Source organism: Theobroma cacao, chromosome 7 (genome assembly GCF_000208745.1).
Source record: "Theobroma cacao cultivar B97-61/B2 chromosome 7, Criollo_cocoa_genome_V2, whole genome shotgun sequence".
Classification (NCBI taxonomy): Eukaryota; Viridiplantae; Streptophyta; class Magnoliopsida; order Malvales; family Malvaceae; genus Theobroma; species Theobroma cacao.
Window position 1 is genome coordinate 8474602 of NC_030856.1, and position 24791 is coordinate 8499392.

Sequence of the window (24791 nt, forward strand, 5' to 3'; positions counted from 1 at the left end):
CATGGTTAGCGTGTGACATGCCATGTACAAAAACCTGTGACACGTCATATACAAAAACCTGTGAAACTTCAAATCCTCTCAACTTTTTTTTTTTGACAATTTAACACAGATTAAAGTGTTTCTAACATGTTTTCATAAACCAAATACAAATGTTTTTTTATCTAAAATACCTACTTTGACTAAAAAAAAAATTCTATGAAAACTTAGATTTATAAATTTCAAAATTTTGAGTTTATTAATATCTAGGTCTCGAATTGATTCAATTAAATGCTATTTTATACATTTGTGATGATTTCTACCATTTTAGTTTTATCCAAAATACCTAAAAATCAAATTTCCTAAACATTCACCCACCCAAGCACGTCAAAACCATTGCTTGGTGTCTTGAAAACGTGAGAGAGAGAAATCTGAAAACGTGAGAGAGAGAAATCGAAAGTACAGCAGACGAATGCTGAACAGAAAAATTGATAAAATTTGAGAGACTGGGATGGTGAGAGAGAAATCCGAAGCACAAATGGGGAGAAATGGTAATTGAATGGTTTAATTTATTTGAAATAGTTTAAAGGGTATTTTCGTCAAGTTATGATTAAATATGGCTAAAAACATTTAAATTTATTTTGATAGTTACTTTTAAAATATTTTTATAAAAAAGGTCATTTTTCACAATTTTCTCTATGCGATTTATTAGTGCTAAATAGGGAGAATATTAACTGCCATAGGCACAATGGAGTGAACATAAGGATTAAAATAATTTAGGAATAATGCTTGAATAAGCTCCTACATTATCTAGGAAAGTTTCAATAAGTTCTTATTCTTTTATTACGTTTAATCAAACGATCGTATTTTTATTTTAGATCAAATAAGTTCTTATGACTAATAATTGACTAATTGTCATTAGTCAAAATATCACTTGTCATTTTATACTATTTATTGCAAAAGCAGCACGGGGGCTAGGTTATAGCACTGACATGATGTTAACGTGGATGGTGAAAAATGTGGCATGGTTACGTTATCATGTCAAATTAACATGTCATATTATCATCAATTATGATATGTCAACATGTCATATATTTTTAATTATAATATATTAGCATACCACGTCAACGTCACCTAATTTAAAATAACAAATAACATTTTGATTAAATCAATCACTAATCATAAAAGCTTTTAACTCAAAATAAAAATATAAAAATTTATTTAAAAATTTTGCCAATAATTTATTTGAATTCCATATTCATCTGTCAATATTTAATGCATGTAGAAATGAAATATATGAACAATGAGAACTATTGCAGAGAGTTTTAGAAATTGATAGAAATTAAAATATTCCTTTTAAAATGAAAAATGGAAGATTTGAACTAGAGTTTCAACCATTGAGTTAAATATTTTAATATAAAAAAATGAATAAAAAATTATATGGAGTAAAATATATATTAATGTTACAAAATTTTTATCTTGAGCATGAAAATTCATATAAGATAAATTCAATTGTGTACTCAAATCACATTTAAATAAAAAAACTAATGATGATTTTTTTATGTCAAACAGTCAAATTCTTGGACTCAACACGTTATATCATTTCACCATATAACTTTCTTGAGAAATCTTAGTTTTAATTATTATTTTTTATTTTATAAAATCAAACCATCAAACTTTCAAAATTCTTTTATCATCCCAAATAGTGGAAGCTTAAAATTAAACCAAGGCATTACGTATTATTCTGGGAGCTCATAATGAAAGGAAGCCATGATCTAATAGCAACCGACATGGGCAACCGGCAGTAGTTAGTAGGAGGAGGTTTTCTGATTGATCATATGCTTGTTGTTTAGCCATCTGTTAAACTTTTGCGTGGCTGCTTTGTACTTTTGTACAGATTTTGGTCACGGTTTGTCTCCTCCACTGGTTTGTGGTCTGTAAGCTGCCTGGGTTGAAAGTGGGGAGGGTAGAGCCGCTCGATGATCACTCAGGTTTTGTTCTCTCTCTCTGTCTCTTTATATATATATATGTAAATTGACTTGTATACGCCAAAGCTGCTTCAGGTTCTCTTCTACCTGATCAGGTTATTGGCACTGCTACCAGTGTCTGTGGTAGCTTCTGTACCGCCACTACACACTGGGCACTGCCAGTAGTACAAGTATATATGCTTGCTGTGCACGCCCAACGGAAGGAAAACATAGCTCAAGTATGATTGCAGAAAGCATACCGCATCCTCCTTCCTCGAGAGCTAGGAAGGACCATCCTCTTCCTTGCTGTAATTTTGAAGAACTTTACGCTTTATGGAACCTAATTAACTTGATTCGATCCTCTCAATAAATTATTACTATTATTATTTTTTTAAGTAAGGTTTTATAGGACCATCATTTTACTTATTATACTATCCATCTCATTTTTTTTGTCAATTTTTTTAAATGTTTCAAAATTATGCCCATTTTTCTTTTTTGAACACTTAATATTTTAGGTTTAATTTTCTATATTCTAAGCATTGCAAAGGTTTGAACATTTGACCTTGACCTTATAATGAGGAGTTTAACTTGTTAGTAGCAAATTCCATTTGGTTTTTGATTATTGTCTTGCTTTGCTATACAAAATTGTTCTTCAAAGTAATTCTACTGCCCTGCCTTTGATCCAGCTCTGGCAGCTCGGGTGGAAAGAATAAGATTATGCCTATGACAGCTAAAGAAATGGATAAAAGAACAATCATTAGAAATACTCTTCCTTGGTCTGTGATAAACAAGTTAGTTGATAAGCTTCAATTTCATTATTTTTGGTTGAAACAACTTCTAATAAAATGAGAAATACTTTTAATAAAGATCAATCTAGGTTGATAAATACTTGTCTGTGCTTACCAATATTCCACATTTATCGATGGCTTAGAACGAGGAAAAGGAATGTGCTTGTTCTTTGTCGTTCCAGACATTAAAACTCCATCTGGTTTGAGGGCAAGAACTATTCTAACCAGCTGCTTGAAGAACAGTTATTTTGAAAGGCAGATGTCCAGTGTTTATACTAGTCCTTATGCCACAATCTTGTGCTTAGACATCAATCAAAGCATGTACTGCCAATTTCTTTGTGGATTATTACAAAGGGATGAGGTCTTAAGGGTTGGTACCGGTTTTTCTTATGTTCTGGCTCGAGCTATCAGGTTTTTAAAAGATTACTGGAGAGAGCTATGTGATAATATAAGAACAGGTGAACTTAGCGATTGAATCACCGACCATGGCTGCAGAAATGCTTTGTCGCTAATCCTCAACAAACCAAATCCACAACTGGCAGATTCAATAGAAGGCGCATGTAGTAGAAAATCATGGTAAGGGATAATTAATTAAAGAACTTCGGCCTAGAACAAAGTTCGTAGATGTTATCATAACGGGTTCTATGGCCCAATGTATTCCAACGCTTGAATTCTATTGTGGTGGGCTCCCTTTAGTTTCATCATATTATGCTGCTTCTGAAGGTTACCTTGGTATCAATCTTGAACCACTGAGCAAGCCCTCTAATATCTCATACACACTCTTCTTCCTAATATGGCATTCTATGAATTCATTCCTATAAAGTAAAACCATACAGAATTTGCGGATCAGCCTCAGCATTTGGAAGGCGTTTATGGTCAGGATTGCGCAGAAACGCAGGACAAAAAGGAAGAAACTGAACCTGTTGAGCTGGTGGACGTGAAGCTCGGTCAATGTTATGAAGTTGTTGTCACTACTTTTACAGGTAAGCTCTTCACTGCTCTTGTGATCATCTTGTATGTCAATTAAGCTTTGCAGCTTTCCCTTTTAGTCCCGAAGGAGCTCATGGAATAAAATATTATGATTTTATTTCTCATAATTATTTGAAAACTTTTCACGCCTATACAGATACAAAATTGGAGACATTCTCATGGTAACTGGTTTTCACAACAATGCTCCACAATTTCATTTTATGAAAAGGCATGGTGTCCTTTTAAGCATTGATGTGGAGAGTACAAGGGAAGATGGCCTGTCGAAGGCAGTGACACAGGCAAAGCTCCTGATTGAGCCACTCGGCTTCATTCTGACCTACTATACTAGCTATGCTGATACTTGTTCTACACCAGGGCACTACGTATTATTCTGGGAACTTAAAATGAAAGGAAGCCATGATCTTCTGGAGATTAATCCTAAGATAACAGAGGAATGCAGCTACATTGTGGAGGAATCACTAGATTATACGTATAGAGTTCTGAGGAGGGGCAACAGGATGGGGCCATTAGAGATAAGAGTGGTAAAACATGGAACATTTGATGCTCTAATGGACTTGTTCATAGCAAAAGGAACTTCTGTGAGCCAATACAAGACACCCCGGTGCATCAAATCTGAGGAAGCTTTGAAGATAATGGATGCTGGGGTGGTTGGAAGGTATTTTAGCCCTAAGGCTCCTTGGGAGGAAACTAAATAAATGGCATATTGGTCATGGCATATCTTTTGGTGTTTTCCCCAAGCTCACTTCCAAGTGTTGTACTTGGAGTCACTTGATAATTTATTGAGATTCAATAACAAGTGCTGCACCGTTGTACCTGCAACGGGACATTATAGGTAATTAAGAGTTGAGATAATTGGTGAATAAAATAAATAGAATTTTAAAGTTTGAACAAAAGACTTTGTATAATTATGATAATTGATGAATTTCATATTTTAAAAATTCTATAGCACAAGTTATATATTAATATTTAATTGTTACCCTAATCAAGACTTGATTGCAGAAGCATGACATATGTATAGCCTTTCCTTTCTCGAGAGCTAGCTAGCTAGCTAGCTAAGGACCATCTTCTTACTTTCTATATTTTGGAACACCTTTACGCTTTATTTCTCTTTGAGTTTGGTCCATCAAATTTGGCTTTTTATTGCAACTAATTAACTTTACTCGATCATCTCAATTTGTTTATTTATTTTTTAACTCAAGCACTTGTATATATATTTTATTGTCACGTTGATTAAAAAAAAAAAACTTATCATTGCAAAGAGCATTATCTTCCTTATTACTTATTACTCTCTTAGTCTCATTTCCTTTTTAGATGTTCCAAATTTATGTCCATTTTTCTTTTATGAACACCTAATATTCTTCCTTCTTTTATATTTTGACATTGATAGGCGCAGCATCAATTTATTAAAAAAAATGCACACTAAAACCAGTGTTTTTTCCTAAATTTCGTTAAAGGGATAAGATAATAGTAGAAGGAGTATATTTTTGAAGAACTTTACATTTGTGTATCTTTTGAGTTTGGTCCATTAAATTTGTTATTGTATTGCCACTATTATCCTTGTAAAACTCGATAAATTTATTTATTTTTTTACGTGTCTCCAAAATCATGTGATACACATTTTCATATTCTTTAACGCTTAAAATTTATATTTACTATTTTATATCATATAAAAATATATTAATTTATTTTTAAGTTGTAAAAGTCGAAAGATTCTCGCATAATTGTCTATTAAATATAAGTTCATTATGACATGCTAGCTAATTAAAGTTATTTCTTTTAATAATTTTTTAAGTTGAATATTATTTAATCATTGGCGAATATATTCCTGATGCCATGGAGGGGCCTATAACAATTTCGGCTGTTATCCATGGTGCCACTATGCTGGCGACGGGAATTTATTTTTAATAGAAGACAATCACATAAGGGGATTCTTTTGTTTTCAAAATAATAAAGTATTTAATTGAATTGATAAATTTGTTAATTTTGAGTCTAATTAATGTAGACATATATTTAGATTTTTGAGATTCGAGTTGTTTTAGATTTCAACTCAATTTGTTTTCCATTTATCATGGAATCATTTCGAATTTCAATTTATTTTAAGTTGAGTATTGGATCATTTCTGATTTGAATTTGAGTTAGACTATTTTATTTTATTATTAGGTTATAGTCGGTTTTGGTTTTGAATAGATTGAGTCAAGTTTCTAAAATTGGATCAAATTTTACCAAGTATTGGTTTGGTAATTTTATGACAAACACCCAATCACTTAACATTCACACGATTAGAAACGTTAAAAAATCATACACATCAAAGACAAGAATTTTAACCCGGTTCGACACAATTCACTTTATCTACATCCACAAATGAGAGAAAAATCCATTAAATGTAGAGAAGTTTAGTCAACGTGCAAGTCAATATCACTCGAAGCTAAAATCCCAATCAATCTCTAAACACAAACACTAAGACACAACAAAAAATCTAAAATCTAACTACAAGTACAAACTCATGTACATAAAGCACTGTTCCTTAACAATTCTCTGTGCACTCAGCGTTTTAAATCTTACAACTCTAATTACATATTGTCCTATTGAGACTCCTCTATATTTATAGCTTACTCACTTGACCACCAGAAAAACCTCTCCTCCTGGAAAAAGAAGATATTGGAAACTGATCCCTCATCATCTTAAGTATTCACTGTACTTTAACCATATTGACTGTTTGCATTTCCAGCTTCTTAAAGAATATAAATGTCTCATCAGCATATGATAATCATGGAATAAAATATAATTTTTTCCACTTCCCTCCTAGCTAATTTAATTTTCAAATATAGAGCTTTTTCATACTTTGCACCCTTATAAAAGCTGTTTCTAGCTTTCCTCACACCATTGTCAATGTCTCATGCAAAGTCTCTTAGTTTTACAAGTCTGTTTTTCTCTTTAAGTATTTCTTGGTTTTTATTCTCTCTCTCGGTTTCCTCATCCAAACTCTTTTAACATTTTTGCAGGAATTACATATATATATATATATATATAATCTTGGTTTCTTTTTTTTTTTATTTGGCCAGAAAAATATTTTAGCGTCAAGGAGAGAATTAATGCTGTTGAGAAGCTGCTGATTGAAGAGAGAGAGCAATACCTGAATTTGGTTAGTGTTGGACTCAGTTTTTCACATTTTCCACCCTTGTAAAGAATTCTATTTTATGTGCTCCTTTTGTATTGTGATATATTGGAATTTTCTAATAATTAATATTATACATTATTTCTTTTTTTGTTATAAATTAATTCGAGGTGAATTGACATGAAACCTTCAAGGGAAATCAGATTTCATACTCGTTTTTAGCTGCCTAAATAATTTTCTATGCACTCATAGAGATTGTTGGGAGTTTTGAGCTTACAATTATACATCTATAAAGAGATGAAGTTTAGGCTCTTTGGAATTCTTCATATTAAAAGTGTGTAATGTCCCAATGCTTACATTGAAAAATTGTAAGAGAGTCCTTAATTAAAGTGCTTCTGTAGGCAAAAATCATGATGCTCTTTAAGGTAAAGTGGAATATATTACAGTTCTATTGTTGATTCTATATATTTTTATATAAAATAATAATATTATAATTGATTTGGAATTTTAATTATTGTCGATTTTCTTTTCACTTTTTATTTTACGTTATGAAAATTTTTCAAAAATAAAAAATAGCAAAAGCAATCACCAGAAATGGAATCATAAATAGGAAAGTAATGTTTAGATCTTCCCATATTGTTTGAAAACTATATATATATATATTGAAGTTAATGCTTGCATGTGTCAAGTGGACAAAATGACAAGTGACAATCCACTTGAATATCATACATGTTTGTATGTGCTTTGCTTAGTGTTGAAGACCACTACGTGTAGCTATGCATGGTACTATGACAATCATGTTTTACACTTGTTTCTCATGTATTAACGAGTGCTATATTTATTGATAATATGTGTTAATGAGCTGTATATATATATGTTGAATATGAATGAAACTAGTGTGGCCTTCTCTCTTTGTTTATCTCTGTTTAAGAGATATAAAACAGAGACTGCATCCAACAGCCATTTTCTCTCTCTCTCCCAAAATTATAACAATATATATTTATATATATATACATGTTCTTTTCTATAACCCCAATTATAAGCTTTTTAATATGTTGTGTTTTTGTTTTCAATCAGCTTACAATTCTGAATCAAGTATCTGTTTCCAACCACTATGTCAAACAGTCTTGCCTCCTGGAACTACAAAAGGTGGTCATTTTTTGCTTCACTGTTTTGTTATAATATAATGATTTTTAATAGTTGCATCTCAGTAATTCTCTGAACTCTCTTATCTTTGTGCTAATAAACCTATGATGTTGATTCTTGCAATGCGATTTCTCCTCTCCTTTCAGTTTTGATCTGATCGCACCAAAGGACAGTATCATTGAAACTGGCTGGAAGATGATAGAGGATTTGACTACAAATGCTTATCAAATACAGCAACAGTTACTGGAAGAGATACTGACTCAAAATGTGCATACTGAATATATTCACAAGTTTCTCAATGGGAGTTCTGACAAGAAACTTTTCAAAGAGAAAGTTCCCATTATCAATTATGAAGACATCAAACCTTTCATGGAGAAAATTGCTAAAGGAGAGCCATCAGATATCCTTTTAGCTGAACCCCTCCTTGAACTCACTCTGAGGTACAGACCATGTTGTAATTTCTTAATCTTTTTTTTTTTTTTTGTACTTGAGAATTGTTGCTGTGCCTAATCATTACAAAGGTTTGAGCACTTGACCTTGACCCCATAATGAAGAGTTTAACTTTGTTAGTAGATTCTTGGTGATTCAAATTCCATTTAGCTTTTGGTTATTGTCTTGAACTGCTATACAAAATCTTCATCAAAGTAATTTTGCTGCACTGCCTTTAATTCAGCTCTGGCACCTCGGGTGGAAAGAATAAGATAATGCCTATGACCGCTAAAGAATTGGATAAAAGAACAATCATTAGAAATACTCTTCCTTGGTCTGTGATAAACAAGTAAGTTACTAAGTATCAATTTCATCCTTTTCGGTTGAAACAACTTTTGACATAATGAGTAACACTGTTAATAAAGATCAATCTTGGTTGACAAACACTTGTCCTTGCTTACCAATATTCCAGGTTTGCGGATGGCTTAGAACACGGAAAAGGAATGTACTTGTTTTTTGTCATGCCAGACATTAAAACTCCATCTGGTTTGAGGGCAAGAACTATTCTAACAAGCTGCTTGAAGAACTGTAATTTCGAGAAGCTGACGTCCAGTCTCTATACTAGTCCTAATGCAACAATCTTGTGCTCAGACATCAACCAAAGCATGCACTGCCAATTGCTTTGTGGATTATTACAAAGGGATGAGATCTTAAGTGTTGGTGCCAGTTATCCTTATGTGCTCGTTCGAGCTATCAAGTTTTTAAAAGATCACTGGAGAGAGCTATGTACTAATATAAGAACAGGTCAACTTAGCGATTGGATCACCGACCTCGGCTGCAGAAATGCTTTGTCGCTAATCCTCAACAAACCAAATCCACGACTGGCAGATTCAATAGAAGGCACATGTAGTAAAAAATCATGGGAAGGGATAATTAAAGAACTATGGCCTGGAACAAAGTTTGTAGATGTTATCTTAACGGGTTCTATGGCCCAAAGTATTCCAACACTTGAATACTATTGCGGTGGGCTCCCTTTAGTTTCAACATATTATTCTGCTTCTGAAGGTTACCTTGGCATCAATCTTGAACCCCTGTGCAAGCTCTCTAATATCTCATACACTCTTCTTCCTAATATGGCATTCTATGAATTCATTCCTATAAAGGAAAACCATACAGAATTGGCTGATCAGCCTCAGCATTCGGAAGGCATTTATTATCAGGATTGCGTAGAAACGCAGGACAAAAAGGAAGAAATTGAACCTGTTGAGCTGGTGGACGTGAAGCTTGGTCAATGTTATGAAATTGTTGTCACTACTTTTACAGGTAAGCTCTTCACTGCTCTTGTGATCATCTTGTATGCCAATTAAACTTTGCAGCTTTCCCTTCTAGTCCCCAAGGAGCTCATGGAATAAAATATTATGGTTTTATTTCTCATAATTATTTGAAAACTTTTCAGGCCTATACAGATACAAAATTGGAGACGTTCTCATGGTAACTGGTTTTCACAACAATGCCCCTCAATTTGCTTTTATGAAAAGGCAAGGTGTCCTTTTAAGCATTGATATGGAGAGTACAAGGGAAGATGGCCTGTCGAAGGCAGTGACACAGGCAGAGCTCCTGATTGAGCCACTCGCCTTAATTCTGACCGACTATACTAGCTATGCTGATACTTGTTCTACACCAGGGCACTATGTATTATTCTGGGAGCTTAAAATGAAAGGAAGTGATGATCTTCCGGAAATTAATCCTAAGATAGCAGAGGAATGCAGCTACATTGTGGAAGAATCACTAGATTATGTGTATAGAGCTCTGAGGAAGGACAATAGGATAGGGCCATTAGAGATAAGGGTAGTAAAACATGGAACATTTGATGCTCTAATGGACTTTTTCGTAGCAAAAGGAACTTCTGTGAGCCAATACAAGACACCACGGGGCATCAAATCTGAGGAAGCTTTGAAGGTAATGGATGCTGGGGTGGTTGGAAGGTATTTTAGCCAAAAGGCTCCGTAGGAGATAAATAGGGGCATTTAAATAAAATGGCATATATGTCTTTTAGTGTTCTCCCGAAGTTTGCTTCCAAGTCTTGTGTTGTGCTCGGAGTCGTTTCATATTTTAATGAGATTCAATAATCAATAAAGTTATTATAAACTCTCTCCTTCACGATTTGTTTGTCTCTGATTAATCTTTTTATCAAACAAATTCAACTTTCATTAAAAACAAATTGAAGATGTCCAATTAAAAGCTTAATTGATTTATAGAATAAAAGTATATAAAATCTTTGCAAAGAATATTGGAGAATTATACCCAAAAAGGACTTAAATACTACTCCTGTTTTCATATATGTTTGATGTTCGCTTGCACAAGAAGAGCTAAGTCTCTTTTTATCTCATAATTTTCATCTCATTCGTATCATAAATTCGAGCTTTATATTGTAACAATTTAATTATCTTTTGAATCTAAACACAAGCTTTTTATTGACTTAAGTAATAGCTATCATATACAAGAAAAAAAAGACATAATATCTAAAAAAATATTTAAATTATTAATAAAATTTAAATAAATCTTTATTCTTTTAATGGGTTCAATCTAGCTCTTATACTTTTATTTTAAGTCAAATACGTTTTTATTTTTTTATTTTGAGTCAAATAAGTTTTTATAATTAATAGTTAATTTAGTCAAAATAACATTTATCATTTTATATCATATGATGTTAATATAGTATGTTAACATGTCATAATGAATGATGACATAACATGTTAATGTAGTAGAATGACATAGTCATGTAGTATTTTTACCCCTATATCAAAGTCACATAGATATAAAATAATAAATAATATTTTGATTAATGACAATTAATTAACCATTAATTATAGAGGTTTATTTGACTCAAAATAAAAAAAAAACTATTTGAATTTTCTTGAATAGCTAAAGAATTTTTTTTAGCATTAAGCCAAAAAAAAGCTGTTGCTATCAAAATGATCGTAATTAGTAAGAGGCATATGATTATTAGTGCTAAATAAGGAGACTATTAAATGCCATAGTCACATTGGAGAGGACATAAAGATTAAAATAATTTAGGCATAATGCTCAAATAAATTCTTAAATTATTGAAGAAAATTCAAATAAATCTTTATTCTTTTAATACATTTAATCAAGTGCATGTACTTTTATTTTAAATCAAATAAGTTCTTATGACTAAATAATTGACTAATTGTCATTAGTTAAAATATCACTTATCATTTTATATCTATATAGCACTAACACAACACTTATGTAAATGGTAAAAAATACCACATAGTGTTATTATCGTACCAAATTAGTATGTCACATAATCATCAATTATGGCGTATCAACATATCATATATCATCAATTATAATATGTTAACATACCACGTCAATACCACACAATTTAGAATAACAAATAATATTTTAATTAAATCAATTATTAATCATAAAGGCTTTTAACTCAAAATAAAAATATAAAAATTTATTTAGATACTATGCTAATAATTTATTTGAATCCCATATTCATCCGTCAGTATTTGATGCATGCAAAAATGAAAATATGAACAATGAGAACTAAGCAGAGAGTTTTAGAAATTGATAGAAATTAAAATATTCCTTTTGTAATGAGAAATGGAAGATTTGAACTAGCGTTTCAACCATTAAATTAAATAATTTAATGTAAATAAAATAATAAAAAATTATATGAAATAAAATATATATTAATGTTATAAATTAAAGCAGTCAAATTTTTAGACTCACACATTATGGCATTATATATTTTCATCATATGATTTTCTTGAGAAATGTTATTTTTAATTATTTTTTTTGTTTTATAAAATCAAACCATCAAACTTTCAAAATTCTTTCATCATCCCAAATGGTTAATGCTGACTTGACAAAAATAAAAAATTGTAAGATAAAAGGAAATATGGAATTCTTACATAGCAACTATGACTTTTTTACATCAAAATTAATTGGATAATGAAAGAGAAAATAGGGCCCAACGTCAAGCTCAAAAAAGATCAAACCACACCTAACCCGCCGTGATACGTCCGGGGCGAACCTAACCCAAATATTAAAAAATTAAACCAAAAAAAGAAAACCAAACCCAAACTAACCCAAAAGCGGATCCAAATCCTCACCCGGTCCATTTCATCCTTTTCCTTATCTGATTGGTTCCCATAAAACGATCCGATTATTAAAATAAAAAGTCTGAGCGACGTTGACCCACCCAAAATCTTATTCGGATCTTGGCCCAAGTTGTCCTCCATAATCCAAACTCGGATCCAATCCCTCTCTCTTCTCTCCCTCCCTCCGTCCCCTCCTCCCTCTCTCTCCCGTTTCTTTTTTTTTTTGTTATCAACAAGATCCAAACCCTAATACCTTCTCGGATCCTCCGACCGGGCTTGCCTGTGGAACCAAGCTTTTTCTCTGATAAATAATCGGGGTAAGACTTCCTATTTTAAAAAAAAAAATTGTACTTTTTTTCTGATTTTTTTCTTTTGTTTTTGGCTGGGTTTTGTTGGTATTTAGTATTATGTGTTTTAATTGTGCGTATTTTGAGTAGACCCATTTGGATATTTTGGTTAAAAAAACATTTGGGTATTTTGATGGGTTGTTGATTTAAAAGCGTTGTTTTTTGAGAATTGTTCTTCTGAGTTGAGTTTGAATTTGATGCTTTTAAGCTTTTATTTTTGTTGGAGTTTTCTTATATTTGAATTTATTTTATCTGAAAAAAACTTTTTCTAATTGAATTCAATTAAAACCTTCTTGTTCTTAGAATTGAATTGAATTTGAATTTGGTGGCTTTTGATTTTTTTTTCTTTTTTTGTTGTATTGTTACTAATATTTAATTGGTTGATTTTGATAAGACCATTTGTTTGGTTTGATAATTTAGAGCAGTTTTTAGCTTTTTTCTATTTCGCGAAAAAGAAAAACCCTTTTTCTTGTTGGGATTTGGCTAAAGTTTGCTTTTTATAAGTGTTGCTTTTTTTGTGCAGTTGGTGGATTATTTTTTATATTTTTTTGTGTTTTGATTTTGATTAACTGGCCATATATTTTCTGGAAGGCTGTAGGTAAACATCTTTTTGAGATAAAAGGATAATTGCCCATTTGGGTACAAAGATATCATTCTTATTAGGAAGTATAATTTTTCCCAAGTTATTGCAATTTTTTAAGTCTTTTCTTTGAATTCATGAAGTTTAATGATTTTCAGTTGAAGGGTAAATTGAGGAAGTTTAAGTTCAGTTGGTATGTACTGGAGGTTTAGCTAACTCTTCCATTATGAGCTCTTATTATGGCTCTTATTCTCTTTGTTCAATATCATCAAAGTCACTATGGTCCGGGTCTTTTTATGATGAGATAAAGTGGCTTACCCATCATTCCATCAGGAAAGCAGTACCAGCTTAAAAGTAGGAGAGATTTTACTTTCAAAAAGCAGAATAGGGAGAATTTTCATCCATTAAGATTTGAAAGATATATCAAATATTGAATGAACTCTTTAATCCTCTAGTGGAAGGAGCCTTTGTGTATGGGTCCACTGAAGCGAATGAATGGCATGTAAAACCAACGCCAGACAAACACAAAGGGGCAACTTAGTTGGAAATAGAGGGCTAGAACTAGGATAAAGTTGAAACATTTGTCTCAAGTTGTCTTGAAGCGTCTCCTGATTTGTCAGGTTTGACCTGTTAAAATCTAAGAAGACCTATAAGTTACTGATTAGAACAAATTTCGGCTTTTCAATGTCTTTTTATTGAGAGAGTTGCAGACTGGGTAGAAGAGAAGTGAAATAGAGAGATTTTACGGAATGTTTTTTCATTTGATAGAAATTTCAGAAAATCATGGGTTAAAAACTCTGTTATTGTAGTATCATGGTTTTCTCTGCATGTCACTTGTTTACAATCCAAACAAACAGAGATATATTGAATTTCAATTCATATCACTTCTCACCTGCAGTTTGATTTATTTTCTCTGCCTTCTTGCAGTTTCTCTTCTTTTCTTTTCTTTCTTCTCCGTTCCTATCAATCCTAGTTGCAAATTTTCAATATAGCATTGTTTTTGCAAAATTGAGGGCAACTAGAACGATATCAAGGCAGCACCAATTTGCATGTTGCAGCGCTTTTAGAATGAAAACGGCATTTTTTTCCTATATTACTAGTGCTTATCACTAACTTACAACTAATATTTACTCCCAATGTTTATGAAGACCTGATTACATAATTATAACTGCATTTCCAGACCTGCAAAATTCAATGATATCTTTGTTTTGTTTTTTATGTTTCATGTTCTGAATTTTTGTTGTGAAATAATAGGTATTTCTTTATTTCCATAGGCAACTATTTTGTCATTTGACTTCACTTTAATATGCAGACTTTGGGTCATCTGAAGCCTATGCAATGGAAGTGGCTAATGAATCAGCTATTAAGAAACCAAAGAGGTTGACTTCTGTCGTATGGAACCACTTTGAAAGGGTTAGGAAAGCTGACGTATGTTATGCAGTATGTGTTCATTGTAATAAGAAATTAAGTGGATCAAGTAATAGTGGAACCACCCATCTGAGAAACCACTTAATGCGGTGCTTGAAAAGATCTAACTATGATGTTTCCCAACTACTTGCAGCGAAGAGAAGGAAAAAGGATAACACCCTTACCATTGCAAATATCAGTTATGATGAAGGGCAAAGAAAAGAGGATTATATTAAGCCCACTATTGTTAAGTATGAACAGGATCAGAGAAAGGATGAAGTTTTCAACCTTGGAAGCAGCCGGTTTGACCAAGAGCGAAGCCGGTTAGATCTTGCCCGCATGATTATATTACATGGCTACCCCTTAGCCATGGTTGAGCATGTGGGATTCAAGGTATTTGTCAAGAATCTGCAGCCATTGTTTGATCTTGTGCCAAATAGCACCATTGAGCTGTTTTGTATGGAAATTTATGGGAAGGAGAAGCAGAAAGTTTATGATATGCTAAGTAAATTGCAAGGCAGAATTAACCTTGCTGTTGAGATGTGGTCTTCACCAGAGAACTCTAATTACTTATGCTTGACAGCGCATTATATTGATGATGATTGGAAACTACAAAAGAAGATTCTTAATTTTGTCACACTTGATTCTTCTCATACTGAAGACTTGCTTTCTGAAGTAATTATGAAGTGTCTGATGGATTGGGACATAGAGTGTAAGTTGTTTGCCATGACTTTTGATGATTGTTCTACTAATGATGATATTGTCCTGAGAATAAAGGAGCAGATCTCTGAAAACAGGCCCCGTCTAAGCAATGGTCAATTATTAGATGTGCGCTCAGCTGCACATGTTCTAAATTCACTTGTTCAAGATGCTGTGGAAGCTCTTCAAGTGGTGATCCAAAAGATTCGAGGAAGTGTTAGATATGTTAAAAGTTCACAATCAATACAAGGGAAATTCAATGAGATTGCCCAACAAACTGGAATCATCAGTCAGAAGAGCTTAGTTCTTGATTGTCCTATCCGGTGGAATTCAACATATGTGATGCTTGAGACTGCTGTAGAATACAGGAATGCATTCTGTCATTTGCCAGAGCTTGATCCTGACCTTGCTTTAAGTGATGACGAGTGGGAATGGGCAAGTTCCGTTACTGGCTATTTGAAACTATTTATTGAAATCATTAATGTCTTCTCTGGCAACAAATGTCCTACTGCGAATATATATTTTCCTGAAATTTGTCATGTTCACATTCAATTGATTGAATGGTGCAAGAGCCCAGATAATTTTCTTAGTTCATTGGCAGCAAAGATGAAAGCTAAGTTCGATAAATATTGGAGCAAGTGCAGTTTGGCTTTGGCAGTAGCAGCTATCTTAGATCCCCGATTCAAGATGAAATTGGTGGAGTATTACTACTCCCAGATTTATGGCAGTACTGCTTTGGAACGAATTAAAGAAGTGTCTGATGGTATCAAGGAACTCTTTAATGCATACTCTATCTGCTCAACTTTGATTGATGAGGGTACAGCTTTGCCTGGCAGTAGCTTACCTAGCAGTAGTAATGATAGTAGAGATAGACTAAAGGGCTTCGACAAATTCCTCCATGAGACAGCTCAAAGTCAAAGTGCAATATCAGACTTGGAAAAATATTTAGAGGAGGCAGTCTTTCCTCGTAACTGCGATTTCAATATATTAAATTGGTGGAGAGTTCACACACCAAGGTATCCAATCTTGTCAATGATGGCACGTGATGTTCTAGGAACTCCTATGTCAACTGTTGCACAGGAGTCAGCATTCAATGCTGGAGGTAGGGTGCTTGATAGCTGTCGAAGTTCACTGACTGCTGATACTCGACAGGCTTTGATATGCACACGAGATTGGTTGTGGATGCAATCAGATGGTGCGTGCATTATCTTTGATCTCTTTGCACAATCATTTCTAATTCATTATATATATCTAACAATATCCTATTCTTATTACTGTAATAGACCCCAGTCCATCTTCTAGTCATTATGCTCTACCCCTTTATGTTGAAGCAAATTGATCTGTCCTCGGTAAGCCTCCGTTAAATTCTTTCCTTTATATGGCTGTGAAGAATATTATTTCGAGTGCCCTTATTTTGATGGTTTCATCATGCAAGGTACATGAATCTGTCTTAAGCTGATACAATGGTGGCCGATTGGGTTGAGCACTTAGTCCTTGGTCTCAAATCAACTGCTATTTTCATGTGCATATGTCGGTGTGGGTAAATTGCTAATTGCTTATGGTATTTAAGTGTGGCTTTGCTATTATAGTTTTTCCACTAGAAGCTTAAATGTACATTTTAGGATAACAAGGCTTAAAGCTATGGCTTAATTCAAGCAACAACTCTCTATTGTGCTTGATATAGTTATTTGATTTCAAGTTAGAGTTGAAATAGAAGTTGTATAGAGAGAGCTTATTGTATTCATATTTGGTTTCCTGACTTATCACCTGGGCAATAACCAGAGACCGATTTACAAGTTGAAGAAAGTTTTCTAATTTTGACTTTATGGAAATTACCTTTCATATCTTTTGTCAAACCTTTTTCTTTCTGGGTGATACATATAAGAAAAGAATAAGAAGGCCCAAATGAAGCCCATTGGTGGAGTTATTATGAACAAGATAAAGTTGCAACTTGGTTTGTAAAAGTGATAATTTCCAATATCTATGCCCTACCTTTATGCCTTGTTACAAGGACAAGGGGTTTCTTCTCTTTTGTTTGCCTGCCTCTTGTTTACATGTTGCAGCAGACATGCACACATGGAATGTAGAAAGAGGGAGGGGATATGATTCTTTGGTCTAGAATCTCTTAAGCACATGGGGTCTCTTTCTGGACACTATTTTTACTATTCATTGGACATACCACATTAATTTCCGGGATTTATTTATTGCCTTTATCAATTTTCCACGTCAACATTGTATCCATTTTTGCAGCCAATATCATTTTCTCAACTTTTTCTCTTTTTCCTTTTTATTTTTTTGAATTTCTTTTTGGTACACCAGAAAATTGATTGGATTTTCGTAAAATAAGCTTCTTTTTAACTCTTTTTTTTCTCTCATAAATATTTATGTCTAAGGAAAAAGTTTTGTCACTTGTCTAATAATAAATAGGAAGAGGAATGCACCCATTGCATGACAAAATAAATTAATGGTATAATTGCTGACTTGTTTTGCCTTGTAATTTCCAAAGAAAAAGTAATTCATGGACAGTGAAGTTCCCTTGTACAATAAAGTTGCTTACAAGCAATAGAGGCAGTAGCAATTTGGGCTAGACATGAAGAGCACTTGTTAATCATAATGCTCCATGTTTCCTTATCATATCTTCTTTTTTTCTACTGGGTTGAAAATAAATGATCATTGTCAATTTTCTGTCCAAAGGGTAATGAATTTGTTCATCTTTTTGCCTCCTTTCATCATCTCAAAATCAACTTGTTGCCTTTACCCAATTAGCTCTTTAAAAGGAGAAAGACAGAACAAAGGGGGAGTAGAGGAGGGTGTTCTTACACTCTCCTAGCTCTAGGTCCCTAAGTTGCCAATGTACATAATGCACTTTGGATACCAAATGATCAAAGAGTGGAAACTTATCAAGGACAAGAAAGAAAAAGAAAATTAAATATTACAATTTGTGACATTTTTTTTTTATCTTATGTCCGAGTATTTGATTCAATGATCTACATATGATAAACATTTGAAGTATTTGAATGTGTAAAAAATTTTAATTAAGTACTAAAAGTATTGAAAAAAGAGACAACAACTCAAAAAATTTATCTTGTTTTGAATTATCGAAACACCATAATTTTTTTTTTTCCTTTCCTTTTTCTTTGAGAATTTGTTTTGGAAAAAAAATGAATAAGAAAAAAAGGGCAAATTCCTGATTCTCATATTGAAATATATAAGAACACAGCATAGAGAACATTTTTTTTTTAATAATTTATTTTATTTTCTACTAATGAGGTGTAAATTTTTTTAATGTCATAATCAATGAGATTAATGAAGAAAATGGTCCCAATTTCATCCCATCACCCTTTACTTTCCATTTTTCACCAAGATAATGAAATCTTGGCATCTTATAGGAATCTTTTAGGTATCGTGTTACTTTTCCCTCCTTTACGGTCCTTTTTGATTAGGAATAATAATGTTAATTAGACTAATAATAATATATTCTTCAAAAACTAATAAGAAGAAGGACTATCACTCTATATATGAAGGGTAAATTTTCAAATTTTAAATTAAAAATTGCGAGTTTATATAATTGCACTATATATCGATTTAATAATTTTATTAATTTACTAATTTTCTTAATTATACCCAAATAGACATGTGGAACAAATTTATAAATTCAAACTCCTTCATCTTTGCATTAGAATGATTTTTCTAATAATACTAATAATAGTAACGATAAAAATATCGGTAAGTAATTAAAGATATTTATATAAACTCATTTATAGAGTTTAAAAGCTCCGTCGTCATCGTGTATTAAATATTGATTTTAATTGATAAAAAAATTATTATACAAATTGATGGGAAAATTTTTTAATTTTACGACAGTTAAAACAATTGACACACATGTCTATTAAGTTAGAATTAAGAATAATTAATATATTAACATAATTATTAAATAAATATGCAAGCCCATATATGAAATATATACTAAATCCCCAGTTGATGAACGTGTTGGTCGAAGGAGCATGAAACAGCAAAGCTGCAAAAATCTTTTAGAGTACGGCGAGGGAATCCCAAAAAGCCGATGCGAATGCTACGTGCATGAAAATTTTTCTATCTTTTTAAATCAAACAATTTCCTCCTATCTAGTGTTGGGGTCCGTTCTGGCTTCCGTTGTCTCTTGACAGCTCTTTGCTCTCTATCAAAAAGATTCCAAATCAACTATAATATGTGGTGCATATTTAAGCGGCATCTTTCCTGCACTTTCTTCTTTTTATTATTTTTCTGTTCATCAATTTTTTATGTTTAACCTATTTTTGGATAAATCGCATAAAATGCTCAAAACTTTGTAAGTTTTAAGTAATCTTTTAATGTATGGTTTAATTTTGAGATATGAAGGTGCTGGTTAAGATTTTAAATTAAAATGTGAATAAAAGAATCCTTTAATGCAAAAAGGAATCGGATGTGGGAGAGTAAAGAAGACAAGCTACCATTATCATAGTAGACAATGCATTGGAAATAAAATTTGTGTAGCTGAGAAGAAACAAGGTAGGGCAGCAGTAGGGGGTGGTAGGGTGAGCAGAAAGAGGTAGATAAAATGAGGGGATGGAGGGAGAAGGCAGGGGTCACCCCCCCTCTAGGTAAGGTGAGCTATGTGGCTAGCTTTTGCAGCAGAGTGATGCACCAAAAGGAACAAATCCAAGGCAATCTGTACGATACCAACAAGCATTCTTTTTTCCTCTATATTTTAAGTGGATTATGGGAATCTCGTGGATTTTACAAGCTAGTGGTGGTGGTGGTGACAAAAGTGAATTTTCACTAAAGCTTTAAAAAAAAGCAGCAAAAACTGTATTTATGAGGCTGAGCTCACGTGACAGCCAAATAGACATAAAGTTGTTCAGAAAAAAAAAAAAAAAGAAAGAGGAAAAAAGAGACATTAAAAGGCATAAAGTTTAAGCTGCTGCTGTGATCACCATGCATATGTTTTGGGACAAAACCTATAGACTGCCCATTAGAATTTCTTTTTTAAACTTTTTAGAAGTCTTAATTTGTTTAATACGTTGAAAATGTTCCTTTATTAATTCTATCACACATTAAATTAGGTTTTATTTGGTTCTTCTTTGTGGCTCAGAAAGTAGTGGTTTCTGACTTCATGAGCAAAGCCATGAGTAGATTTGTCTGTTAGTCAGCAAAAAAATATTGTGTAATAGTGTAGACGATTGTTCCTTTTTGATATAATATTGGAGATAAATTTTGAATTATTGAAAAGGATTTAAACAATTTTTTATTTTTTATTACTTTCAATCAATCTATATAATTTAATTTTAAATTAAATAAATCTTTATAATTAATAGTTAATTAATTATAATTAATTAAAATATTACTTGTCACTTTATTCTCACATGATATTATCATAACGTTGAGATAAATAATAAAAAATATCACATGATCATATTATATTAACATCTCGCATCAGAATCATATGGTATAAAATGATAAGTGATATTTTAATTAATAATAATTAAATAACTATTAATCATAAAAAATTTAATTAACTCAAAATAAAAATATAAAAATTTAATTTAAAAAATAAAATAAAAATAAAAATATATTTCACTTTTTGACCTTACCCGTTTAATAAGAACAGTTAAATCAAGCATCAAAAGAAACTGTTCATCTTGGCTGCTAAGGAGTGCATTAATTAATTTAGAGAACATTGCAAACTTGTTTTTTAACTTTGACTATATAAAACATTTGCAAAGTGACTGTCTAATCCTATCAGCTTTGAGTAAACATCAACAAGAATCTGTTCATCTTTGGTGGTGTGGCACTGAGTTTGGTGTGATGGCATCCAAATCCAATTACAGCTTGTACAACTGGCATGGCCCATAGATTGCTCATTTCAATCCAATTACATCTTCAAAAACAATCTAGAAAGTTTTTTTGTTTTCTTTTCTGATTTGGTCAATTTGTTTCTTTGTAACTTTTTTTTATTAAGTGGGAGAAGAGAGATTTGAATTTGACTCTTTAGAGAAAGAATCGTATACTAATTATTGAGTAAAATACTCAAGTGTTTGTTTTTTTAACTTTATTTGCCTCTCTGTGTTCTTCTTTAATGTTATTTTATTTGATCATAATCACATAGTTTAATTACTTATAAACGATATCAAATTAATATAATAATAAAATTAAGGATATTTATGTAACCCTCTTCCATACTATATATTAATTCCACTCCTTATCCTATGATGATTCAAGCGCAATTATATTTTCTAGCTGAAATTTCAAGCTTTAACCGTTCAATATCACATCACTAGGGACTTATGTGAATGTTTATTTAAATAGGTTATATTTATTTATTTTTAATTGAAAAATTAGACTTTGAAGTTTTGTGGTAAAGAGATATGTAATTAGGTAATAGATAGAAACATCTGTAATAATTGGTTTGGTAAATATAAGGAGAAAAGAATTCAATTGAAACAACAGAGATAGGATGGGCCAAAAATAAGAAAAAAACAGTCTTAATTGGTATGTATATAAAGCATTTTAGGGTTTAATTTTCTCATACCTAATTAAATTTATAGACACGTGAGAAAATGCTTCCTAGTTAAGAGTGGGATTGGTAAATTGGGTGCAATAAGTTTTAATGCAATGATTAATATACTAATTTAAGAATGTGTTCAATAATTCGAATTTGAAAGTAAAAAGATAAAAATAATGATATTGTGTATAAATAATATAAAATTTTAAAAAAAAATTAATTTTCTACATTCGAATTATTCAAATTGATACTTTTGGAAAAAATTTTAATATTTTTTTAATTTAATCGTAATTATATCATGTATTATCTTACGTGAAAATAAGAATATATGATGTTCAAATTCTCACTCCATAAATTCTCAATCCCGCCGTAATGGCTCTTCATAATGAAACGAGCTTAGCAATAAAATTAAGAGAAAGGAAGTCAAAGCAAAAAAAAAAATAGTATATATAGCAATAATATTATTGTTGGTTTATATTTGATGCATTGATAATATATAGTTTATATATTCTATCAGTTCATCAAATGTTGTCACTTCATTTATGAGATAAAATTAAATTTTTATAAGAATTTAAAATTAAATATTAAAAGTTTCTTGATGATTAATTAAACAAAAATAAAATAGTTTCATTTTTTCTTGTTCTTCATTAGACATCCAAAATAAAAATTGTTTATAATATAGAAATTGCTCAAACCCTAAGAAAGATATTGGGAATTGGTAAGAGGATTTCAGGTTTTTGTTGAAAGAATAAGAATTCAAATAAAAAACCACATCTTTCTAAAACCCTAAGAGAGAGAAATTGTTTAAACCCTATAAGAGGTGGAGGAATTTGGTAGGTGATTTTGGATTTTGTTAAAAGAATAGGAATTCAAATTTAAAAATTAATTAACAAAAATTACTAACGTCAATGAGTGAAAATTATCTTGAAATTTTTAATTATCTTATTACTCTTGAAGTTGCGTAATTTGTCAAACTTAATTTTAATGAAAGAAGAAAGAGAGAAAAAAAAGATGATTGAGTTGGAGAGAGATAGAAAGATGAGAACAAGAGAATAATGATTGTGAGGGAGTTGAAGAGAGAAAAAAAAGAAAAATTTTTATTTTTTATGTATTTTTAAAAGAATCTTTTAATATTTAATTTTAATTTAATAATAATTTTTAATTTTATCTCGTTAATGAGATGGTAGTATATAATGAACCGACAATTTATAGAAGATCGTGCACAACAAGTGTAGGCAAGCTCGTCGTGCATGAGAGGTTGGAGGCGTTGAGAGAGCCCTACACGGGAGAGCTTTGCACGCAAGACTCCTTACGCATAAAAGATCTTGCGCAATGTAAAAAAAAAAGGAAATTTGATTTTAATATTTTGGACAAAAAATAACAATTTTAAAATATTTTCTTATGTTCTAATTTAAAAAAAAAAAAGGAAAGAAGAAGAAAACTTACTTGCTTCGAGGGATCAATACAAAGAGAAAATCAATACTTTGCTTTTATAGGGCATAGAGAATCAATGTTTTTAAGGTGAATGTTCACTTTCCTTTTAGGACTGATTTACCCCATTATCTTGAAATAATTGGTTTTTCCTTTTCCTCATTCATAGAAAATATATTATTAATATTTATTTTCCTCTTTATTTTGAAATTATTTTTTTTCCTTTTCCTCATTCATATAAAATATATTATTAATATTTACTTTCCTTTTAGGATTAATTTACCTCTTTATCTTAAATTTCTTGGTCTTTTTTCCTTTTCCTCATGCATAGAAAATTTATTATTTTCAATAAAAGAAATTCTATATAAGGGGAAAAACAAAACAAGTAGCCAAATAATGTGCTGCGAAGAAAAGTTGGTGCACAGCAATGCTATGCGACCGTCGTGCAACGATGCCATGTCATGCGGTAGGTCTTACCGCGAGTAAAGAAGATTAATGTATTTGAGAATACCTATGCCCATGATTTTCAAAGTCATGGAGTTAAATTTATTTATTCTTATAACTCATTTTATTTTTCACTTCTACTATACTAATAATACACGAGAATCTCTCACGTCGAGAATTCTCTTGCACGAGACAAAACATAGATACTGATTTTTGGTTATTAACATGTTATGTATCTCATATTATAAGAAGTTGTTTTAGAGTAAGCACATTGTTATACAAAAAGCAATAATAGACAGTAGAATAAGTGGTACTATAACTATATAACACGAGTAACAGTAAAAATAACTCGAGATAAGTGTCATAGTTTTAAAAAATTTATATTATTTTTATTTATATGTTTATAACATTATTTTTTTTTATTTCTATCAAAAGAACTTGTATACTTAACCATATATGTAATTCGCAATTAGTTCAATAAGTTATTAAAATTCATATTTTTGGTCAAATTAGATATTGAATTTAAAATATCTTATTTTCGAGTCATAATTTTTTAACTTTCGGCCAAATCATTTTTTATTTTGTAGAAAAGAGAAATCTGTTTAAAGAAATTAAAAAAAGGAAAATAAATAATGAAAATGATTTGAAATTAAAAAAAAAAAAAGGAAAGAAGAACAAATTCCCTCCAAATGATTGGGCATAACCAAAGCGAAGCAAGCAGCAAAGGCAAAAAGCCATCCCCCGCCAAAACGCGTAGCCTTTTCTCATTCTCGCCTCTGATTCTCTCCAATAAATACCCCCTCTATTCTCTCCAGA

General features: G+C 31.5%; 2 protein-coding genes and 1 pseudogene across 2 annotated transcripts; all 3 read left to right on the top strand.

Moving 5' to 3' along the window:
• LOC108662767 lies at positions 2631 to 4416 on the top strand (annotated as a pseudogene).
• LOC18594401 (indole-3-acetic acid-amido synthetase GH3.17) lies at positions 8143 to 10550 on the top strand. Its single transcript, XM_018124883.1, has 4 exons — positions 8143 to 8422; positions 8656 to 8760; positions 8884 to 9734; positions 9868 to 10550. The coding sequence occupies exons 1-4, from the start codon at positions 8178 to 8180 to the stop codon at positions 10419 to 10421; spliced, it is 1755 nt and encodes a 584-aa protein (XP_017980372.1). The 5' UTR covers positions 8143 to 8177; the 3' UTR covers positions 10422 to 10550.
• On the top strand, positions 12624 to 17422 carry LOC18594402 (zinc finger BED domain-containing protein RICESLEEPER 1). Its single transcript, XM_007021937.2, has 4 exons — positions 12624 to 12864; positions 14787 to 16775; positions 16864 to 16929; positions 17016 to 17422. The coding sequence occupies exons 2-3, from the start codon at positions 14813 to 14815 to the stop codon at positions 16917 to 16919; spliced, it is 2019 nt and encodes a 672-aa protein (XP_007021999.2). The 5' UTR covers positions 12624 to 12864; positions 14787 to 14812; the 3' UTR covers positions 16920 to 16929; positions 17016 to 17422.